The 9,777-nt window shown below is 51.9% G+C and overlaps 1 protein-coding gene across 1 annotated transcript in view; it reads left to right on the plus strand.

Annotated features, from left to right (window-relative positions):
* The window catches only part of PHOX2A (paired like homeobox 2A), a 9,835-nt gene extending 1,450 nt beyond the window's left edge, over window positions 1-8,385 (plus strand). The window contains exons 2-3 of the mRNA XM_026658361.1: window positions 1,337-1,524; window positions 7,954-8,385. Coding sequence (XP_026514146.1) covers window positions 1,337-1,524; window positions 7,954-8,385 — 620 coding nt within the window. The remainder of the gene's footprint in view (window positions 1-1,336; window positions 1,525-7,953) is intronic.
* Window positions 8,386-9,777: the final 1,392 nt, after the last annotated feature.

Here is a 9,777-nt window from a genome sequence, read left to right on the forward strand (position 1 = left end):
ATCTATCTATCCCTATACACCTTATCTATCTATCTATCTATCTATCTATCCCCATACACCTTATCTATCTATCTATCTATCCCCATACACCTTATCTATCATCTATCTATCTACCTATCTATCCCCATACACCTTATCTATCTCTCTATCTCTCTCCATGCACTCCATCTAATCTATCAATCTGCTTAGTGACTGAACCTGTATTAAATAATTTTTTCTCTCTGGACCCAGTTGCTGGTGATTGTCATTAGTTTCCTCCCTTTTTTTTCTATTTCATTGTATTTCTCCGCGATCTGTCTTTTGCCTTGTGAATAGCCCTGACTTCGCAGTGTCGGTCCCGGGGCAGCTCCCCGGTTTACAACACTGTAGACACCGTGTTGCAGCGGTCACCGGTCTCGCTTTAGCGAGGCTGACCCGTAACAAGAATATTTTGACATTTAAACCGTTCGCTCCCGTCTCCGTTTGGTGCGGGGCTTTCGGAGCATTTCCGAGAGCTGGATTCGAATTCAACTCCGCTGCCTCCGGCCGAGTCCTTCCCACGGACAACGAAGCAAAGACATTTTCTACCCCTATACAAATACTGCGGTCATGATCCAAAACGATTCCTGGAGGATATTTTTCATAAAGATAAAGACTCCGGGCTAGCGATGCCGCATCAGATGCTGTAGCGATTGGGGAGTCTTTTGAAAGGCAAAAATGTACTAAAATATTAATGAATTAATAATAACCCAAATAACTAGCCCGTACGCTACGAAATAGCAATTCAAACAATAATAATAATAATGGACTACTTAGTTCTTAAAGTAATTAGCTAATTAAAAATGGATCCACCATAAAAATAATAGCGAGGTAGCAATTAATAACATCTTTAATATTTATAAACCAATAACTAGCAATGCCATCGCTGATCACATCGAAATATGCACCATAATCAAATAACCGGCAGCAGCGTAATCATTGTTAGCTAGTGCAATATTAATACTTTAATATAAACACTAACTGCAATATTATTAAAATAGAACGCACAGAAGCATAGCTAATATAGGTGTGATGAAGAGTCAAATGCATAATAATTAAACAAGAGTGAATCATGTAATAATAGCTAATGCACTATTGATACTTGAACAGTATTAAGGCTGGGAGTGTCGTGTCAGAATATCCTAAGTGAGTTAGGAACCCAAGCCAGTGGGAGTTGGATACAGTCCATTCATTTCCGGTATCTATAGCTAGCTACAGATATAGTCCCCCTTTAACTGCACTCTCTGCTCTCAGACCCTCTCATATTTTCCTGCTAAGTAACGCTCTCCCCCTGTCTTCCCCCCTCTCTCCCCTTCAGTTCCCTACAAGTTCTTCTCGGACCCCTCGGGCATCAACGAGAAGAGAAAGCAGCGAAGGATCAGGACCACGTTCACCAGCTCCCAGCTGAAGGAGCTGGAGAGGGTCTTTGCGGAGACCCACTATCCAGACATCTACACCCGGGAGGAGCTGGCGCTGAAGATCGACCTCACTGAAGCCAGGGTCCAGGTAAGCCCAGTTCCGCCCAGCGCAGTTAGACGTGATGTGGCTGGATATTCATGACACAGCGCTTCCCTGAAATGCAGAGTAGCCTACGTTTATTATTACAAATAACTAATAACCCTTTTATCGAGCACCTTCCATGCAAGGATCTCAAAGTGCCTTACAGACGTGAGGGAGTCAAGCGTCACACCAGCCCTGGGAGGTAGGACAGTGTCCTCACCCCGTTGCGCAAATGGGGAAACCGAGGCAAGGAGAAAGCCCGTGACTTGTCCAGCTCACACAGTGAGTTAGTGGCAATGCCAGGAACAGACTCCAGGAGTCCTAGCATGCAGATGCACGCGCTAACCATTGTTTCACCCTTCCTTTGTCTAGGGCCCCTATTCAACAAAGCTCTTAAGCGGGTTCTTAATTTTAAGCAGGTACCTCTGTCCTATTCACTTCATTGGGGCTTAAAATCTACTTAAAGTTAAGCACATGCTGCATTGCTTTCCTCAGCTGGGGGTCTCTCTGTCCCAGTTCCCCACCTGTCAAATGGGATTTCCCTACCTCCCAGGTTGGGTTTATAATCGTAGAGCCACAGAAATGTCGGGCTGGAAGGGATCTGGAGAAGTCACCTAATCTAGTCCCCTGCTCTGAGGCAGGGCCAAGCAAACCTAGACAGGTTTGTCCAGCCTGGTCTTACAAACCTCCAGTGACCGGGACTCCACAACCTCCCTATTGCAGAGCTTCACTACTCTTAGAGTTACAAAGTTTCTCCTAATATCTGACCTAAATCTCCCTTGCTGCAGATTAAAGTCCATTATTTTTTGTCTGATCTTCAGTGGACATGTGTCTTACATAGGACACTCCCGTTAACACACCCCAGCATGAGATCAGCCTTTTTGCACCTGCATCACGGCATTGGCTCGTGTTCAGTCTGTGATCTTTGTCAGCACTACTGCTGTCTAGCGAGTTACTTCCCATTTTGCAGTGGCGCATTTGATTTTGCCTTCCTAAGTGTAGTACTTTGCACTTGTCTTTATTGAATTTCATCGGGTCGATTGCAGACCAAGGTGTGGAGGTCAGTTTGAATTCGAACCCTGTCCTCCAAAGCGCTGGCACCACCTCCCAGCTTGGTGTCAGCCACCGATTTTATAAGCATCCTCTCCACTCCATTATCCACGTCATTAATGAAAATATTGGCTAGCACCTGACCCAGGACAGACCCTTACTTGATACGGCCTCCCAGTTTGACAGAAAACCATTGATTTGGATATGGTTATCTTTGGATATGGTTTTGCACCCACGTGTGCAACCACCAAATAATTCCATCTAAACCACATTTCTCTAGTCTGCCGCCCAGACTGTCACGTGGGGCTGTGTCAAAAGCCTTGCGAAAATCGAGAGCGATCACATCTATTGCTCCCCCCCAGCCATGAGGCCAGTAACCCCGTCAAAATACTGAAGCTGAATATGAGGATATGAGAATAAATACTTAGCAGCTGCTCAGATTGAGCTGTATAAGTCACTAGAAGTGATGGAGCATTATGCAGCATGGGGACTGGTGGTTAGGACTCCTGGGTTTACCTCTGCCATATAGCTGGCCAGATCTGGGCCCCATTGGGTCGGGCGCTGCACAGACACATGGGAAGACCTGGTCCTGCCCCAAAGATTCCAGAAGAGAATCATCTCGAGTTAGTAGCCTGCAGTTCAAGGCCCCAATTCAGGAGCATATCCCTGTTCAGGGGAGCACGTGCTTTCCTGAACAACGTGCAATGGGTGGACCGTTTTTCCACCAGGAGGGTAATTAACCATTAGAACAACTTGCCCAGGGATGTGATGGATTCGCCATCCCCCGACGTCTTTACATCGAGACTGGCTGTCTTTCTAAAAGCAACGCTCTGGCTCCAGCCGAAGTTGTGGGCCTGGTGCCAGAATCCCTGGGGTTGGTTCTCTGGCCTGGGCTCTATGCGGGGCTTAGACGCAATGAATTTCTGAAGGCATAGCCCTTCCTGAAGCAGGCCCAAAGTCACGGCTCAGCTCCGGCCCCGTGAACACTCGGGGTATCAACCCAATGTGACCTCAGCCCCCTTATGAATTATCCCGCACTGAGCCGTCCCAAGGCGTCAGACCGAGTTTGGCACAGACAAGGTCTCTGTGTTTCAGTGCAACAGCAGGTCCCCGCCCCGTTCAGACGCCCGTTCAGCAGGTCCCTCGGAGGTGAGTGGGGCTTTAAAGAACCGCTTGTCGCTGGCGGGAAGGCAGGGGCCGTGGGGCCGTGCTCCCGGGTCTGTCTCGCTCAGTGCATCTGAGAGGCAGCCAGGGAGGCAGGAGAATCAGGAGCTCGTCTCTGGCAGTGCTTGCTCCCGGGGCGAGGAGCTGCCTTTTATTTTTTCTGGGAACAAAGCACTGGGGAAAGGAGTTGGCCCAACCGTGCAGGGGCCCTGCGTCTGGGCAGCAGCCCCTGGTTCCACCCCCACTAGGTGCCCTCGAAGCACTACCCAGAGGACACCCAGACTAAGGTTAGCGCTCCTCGTCCACTGAACTCAAAGCCCTTTACCCAGGTGACAAGGCCCATGAGCCACGTTGGACAGATGGGGAAACTGAGGCAGCAGCAAGGCAAGGGACGTAGCCAGGGTCATGTGGCAGGTCAGCTGGGAACAGACCCCACAACTCCTGACACTCCTGCTTATTCCCTAAGCCGCTGGGCCCCCGGCAGCAGGCTCCTCATTTAGCGCTACCTTTAATTAGGCGTCAGGAGCTGGTTAGACAGTCCCAGCAGGTCCCGGTGCCCGTCCAGTCCTTGTCCCGGCTCTCTCTGCTGAGACTGCCAAGAGTGATGCAAATTAGGACCAGAAGGGGGTGTGTGTTAACCCCCCCCCCTTGCAAATTCCGTCTCGTAAAACACCCAGCGTCAGTGGCCATTTGGGCACAACGGCATCACAGTGGGTCACAGCAGCAGGCCTGGCCTGGCCGATCGCTGCCTGCCCTCGTCTCCCATCCTAGGGCCAGCAGACCCCACAGATGCCATGCGGCTGATCTGCCTGGAGGAGCCAGGCCGGCTTAGAGCCGATTTCCCCTGGGGTCAGCTGCCGAGAAACGGCCCCGCCGGCTGCGGGCCCTGTGAGCTCTGAGTGGGCTGGTCGTTGGCGACTCCGCTTCGCCTCGTGCGGCGGGGAACCTCTGCGCCAAGCTCCAGCTCCTCTTGTCACTCAGCCCAAACAAATCTGGCTCCAGAGCTGCAGCCCTCTCTAGTCCCTACCCGAAGCCATCACAGGCTGCGTGCGAGCTCCTAATTCCGCTGTGAGGTGGCTGCGCCGTTCCCGAGCCCGGTGGCTGCAGCATAAGCAGCAGGAGCAGACAAACGGCTCAGGAAGCAAAGCTCCTGTCTCTGTGCAAATCTCCCTGTGGCACAAACTACAGCCAGGCGCTGCAGGGCTCAGACCCAGGGCCTTTAGCACCAGCCTTAGCAGTTGATCTGAAGGGGCTGCTGGTTGTGAGTAGCCGCCTCTTGTCTGCCCCTGGATCGACCACTAGAGGGAGCCACAGCCGCACACAGTCAGCTAACCCAGCCACGGAAAAAAGCCACAGCGAAATACAAGGAGGAGCAGAAATGCTAGTAAATTGAGATTTTCTTTTTCAGTGGTGGGCATCAAACTGGGTCTGGGGAGGAGAGACAGGCAGGGCCAGAGACAGGAGACAAAGGGCTCGATTCTCCCCTCCTGTTCAGGGTTACTCCTGATTTACACGGGGTGAGAGCGAGCGGCACTGGGCGCTTCAGAACAAGGACACGGTGTGGGGCTTTACACAAGGGGGCTTGGCCTCGGCTCCAGGTGCTACTGGAACATACTGATAACTAAGAATAAAGGCCAGGGGAAGGAAAGGCCTTTTCGTTGCTGTAACTGTAACGATCATTTCTCGGAGCCCAGTTCTGCTCTCAGCGACGCCGGTGAAAATCCAGGAAACTCCATCAGTGAATGGAGAATCCGGTGCTCAGGCGGAAAGGGCCAATAAATAGGTTCCAGGACTGGCAGTCAGTGCATGGGCAGCGAAAACTCCCCAGCCCCCCATGCCACAAGACTGCCCAGAGCATAAAGCTTTTTGGGCCAGAGCACGTGCGTTTGTTATCGGTGCACCCAGCGCCTGGCTCTTGGCACTATTGCAATACAAATGCAGGCGTGCCACCCCCAACCCTTCAAAAATCAGACAGTAGGCCCCCAAATTGTTCAATTTTTTTTTTAATTGGGATCTTATTTGCCTGCAGCTTCCCTAGCCTTATTAAAAAGAAAGCTGAGATCCTCACACAATTGCCTGAGTCCCGGAACTGTAGCTTTAAGGGGAAAAAAATCAGCTATTGTGAAATGGGGACAAGTCATTTCCCCTCCCAGGAGAAAATACGTTCCCGGCTGTTATAGAAAAGACGGTGGTCGGTTGTTCTCTGTGCCCACTGACTGTACAATCCGACGCAACCAGCTTAACCTGCAGCCAGGGAGATTTAGGTGAGCTAATATTAGCAGGTGTGTTGTGAGCAAGACACGAGAAGTCATTCTTCCGCTCTACTCTGAACTGGTTAGGCCTCAGCTGGAGTATTGTGTCCAGTTCTGGGCAACGCATTTCAAGAAAGATGTGGAGAAATTGGAGAGGGTCCAGAGAAGAGCAACAAGAATGATTAAAGGTCTTGAGAACATGACCTATGAAGGAAGGCTGAAAGAATTGGGTTTGTTTAGTTTGGAAAAGAGAAGACTGAGAGGGGACATGGTAGCAGTTTTCAGGTATCTAAAAGGGTGTCATAAGGAGGAGGGAGAAAACTTGTTCACCTTAGCCTCTAAGGATAGAACAAGAAGCAATGGGCTTAAACTGCAGCAAGGGAGGTCTAGGTTGGACATTAGGAAAAAGTTCCTAATTGTCAGGGGGTTAAACACTGGAATAAATTGCCTAGGGAGGTTGTGGAATCTCCATCTCTGGAGATATTTAAGAGTAGGTTAGATAAATGTCTATCAGGGATGGTCTAAACAGTATTTGGTCCTGTCAAGAGGACAGGGGACTGGACTCGATGACCTCTCGAGGTCCCTTCCAGTCCTAGAATCTATGAATCTATGAATAGGAGAACCTGGGTTATTGTCTCTGGAACAGGCTTCCAAGGGAGGTTGTGGAATCCCCATCATTGGAGGTTTGTAAGACCAGGTTGGACAAACACCTGCCAGGGATAGCCTAGGCCCGTGGTTCTCAATCTACTTGCCATTGTGGGCCACATATGCAGCTCTCTCTGAGTTATGTGGGCCACGTCCACACAATATATATACCACCTGTATGGCCCTGAGGATGTCACATGGGCGCAGCTGTGTGCTGATTGGGCCACAAGCGGGCCGCAGGTTGAGAACCACTTGGCACAGGGGGCTGGGCTTGATGACTTCACCAGGTCCCTTCCCGCTTGACATTTCTATGATTCTATGAAAATCATGAGAGTTGGCAACACTGCCAATAATAATAATAATAATAAAAGAACCAACAGCCTGTCCGTGAAATGAATGGCTGGTAAATTTCCAACACGAAAGAAAAAGGACTAGAATTTAACAGCGAATACAATCGCCTTGTGTGGCCAACAACCACCCAATCTCCACTCAACCCCCTCCTTTAAACTCAGCCCCGATGCATAGCCCACCTCAGAGAAGACAGCACTGAATGAAATGCCCATCACACCATCGATGAAGATCTCTCACTATTGCACCACATGGTGCTTTAGAGCCCAGAATAAAAGTGACCAGTCCCTTCCTGAGATGCACCGAGCACCTCCATTAACTGAGTCCCAGATCCTGAGAGGCATTTGTTATGTTCACGGCACGCAAACAGAGAAGTTAGAGAAAAACCTAAATCCTTGGCTGGGAGGTTGCAACATAACACTGCTTTATTAATTAGAATTCAGAAGGATAAGACATAAGAACCAAAGAGAAAGAGAGAGAGAAAGCAGGCTGCTCACTGAGGCAGCGGCACAACTCACCCCACCTTATTCTAGATGGATTGCTGCTAGCTAAGCCAGCTTGCATGCTTCCCTGCAGAGCCCCCTAGCCTGCAATCAGGATCAGGAAAACACCCTGGGCATTTAAAGTACCAGCTTATCATTTTAATACAGTTTTCAATATACTGCAGTATTTGGGCACCTAACTCCAAGTGATGTCAATGGGGATTAGGTGCTTAAATACCTTTGAGGATCTGGGCCCTGCTGCCTTTGGGAAGTCTGATCAAGAAGTGGGGATTTGTATAGGCGGTTGGATGGAGATCCTCAGATGGAAGGTGCCATAGAGGTGCAAGTGAAATCATTATTAAGCCTTACTGTGATTCCATCGTTCAAGAGACAGCTGACTAGGTTGTGGGTGGATCCCTCTTTCCTCGCTTGACTTGGTTTTTCTGTCCCCCCCTCCCGTTTCCGGTCACCGTCCCACCCCTCACCCCATCCAGGTTTGGTTCCAGAACCGACGCGCCAAGTTCCGCAAGCAAGAACGGGCGGCAAATGCCAAGGGGGTGAATGGCGGCTCCTCAGCCAACAAGAAATCTGACCCGCGCTCCTCTTCGGAAGACGACGAGTCCAAGGAGTCCAACTGTAGCCCCACCCCGGACAGCACCGCTTCGCTGCCCACCACGGGTAGCCTCAACAGCCCTGGGAGCAGCCTGAGCCCCAGCCCCGGCACGGGTCAGGGCCTCGGACCCAGCCACACCGCCCAGTCCTTAAAGGCGCCCATCTGGCCAGGGGTCAGCACCAGCAACGGTGCCACCAACACGGCGGAGCTCCTGAAGGCGTGGCAGCCAGCCGAGGCCATGCCAGGACCTTTCTCCGGCGTCCTCTCCTCCTTCCACAGGAAGCCCAACGCCCTCAAGACAAACCTGTTCTAATGACCGGGAACGGACCGCGCCAAACAAACATTGCCAACTCCTTCGTGTGCCATTGTGTGCGACATCAAATATCTCCCCCCCTCCACCCTCTTCCCTAGCTAGTAGTCTCCAAGGTTCCTCTCTCTGTCTGCAGAGCTGGGTAGACCCCCACAGGCCTCCGGGAAGTCCCAGATTCTCCCAGGCTGGAGGGAAGTACTGAAACAGACACCCGGCGGAGCCATGCCTGCAGCCCACCATCTCATCCGTGCTTCTAGCAGTACCCAAGAGGACAAATGATGCACCCCCTGCACTGAACTGCCCCTCACCCCGCACATCCCTAGGGAGGTCGACCTCGCCCAGCCGTGAGGCCGGCTTAGCGACTACCAAGCAGCTTCCCTTGGAGTGGGGACCAGGGCGGCCGGCCAGGCACTCACCTCCGGTAGAACAGCCGTCTGGTGGATCAGTCACTGGGGAAGCTCTTCCCCACCTCCCCCGCAACGTGCACAGGGCTCTGCCTGAGAAACATCACCTTCTGCTGCCACCACTGTTCTCCTGGGGTGCTTAGATCGCAGTGGAAGAGTGGTCTCCTTTTTGAGCTCCTGGGATGCCAGGGTCCCCTGGGTGTGCAGTGGTCTCCGGACCAGGCCAGGCTTAGCCTCATTTTAAATGTCTGTACATACGTAGCTATATCTAGGGAGGGGGAGTACTCCAACGGCCAGCAGCCCAGGGAAGAGGGGGCGTGGAGAGCAGCTAATCCTTCTGCTGACAAGCAGGGAGCCTTCCCCAGTGTGCCACTGAGAGGTTAGCCACGGGCAGGGCAGGCGTGGGAGGGCATTTTGTGGCCCTGTTTGGCCAGAGGCCTATGCTAGCCATCTCTTGGGTAAGATGCAGTCAGGGACAGAGCAGAGAGAGCGTTTCTTCAGCTTCCCATGACCCCTTAAAGAACCAAGGAAGGGGTGTAACGGCCCTGCGTAATCCCGGGGATGCAGGTGGGTGTAGTGGAAAGCTGTGATTGGACAGTCCCTAGTCAGAAATAGCCAGCTTCTCGCCCCCACAACATCCATTCACCTTGACCCCCATCCTGAGAGGTAGCAGGGCTCCTCTGTCCATGCCTGAGTCGCAGCTGCGGCTGGAAACCTGGCGTAAGTTCAGCACCAACTCTGCCTCACTATGGGGAGATGTGGATGGGCACCATGTGTAGCCCCTTCTGAACCCCTCCGACTGTTTTTGGGGACTACCAGGCCCGGGTCCTTGGGGCCCACTAGAGAAGGCCCTAGCACCCTCACGCTTAGCCCCAGACCGGAGGGGCGGCCATTTTGAAAGACTATCCGTGGCGATGCTCTTCCCCACTGACTCCTACGACGTAACACTGTGATTGAAAATACCGCAGCGGGCAGCCGGCGCCCCATGGCA

This window comes from Terrapene carolina, unplaced genomic scaffold (assembly GCF_002925995.2).
Source record: "Terrapene carolina triunguis isolate 2854851 unplaced genomic scaffold, T_m_triunguis-2.0 Scaffold430, whole genome shotgun sequence".
NCBI classification, from domain to species: Eukaryota; Metazoa; Chordata; order Testudines; family Emydidae; genus Terrapene; species Terrapene triunguis.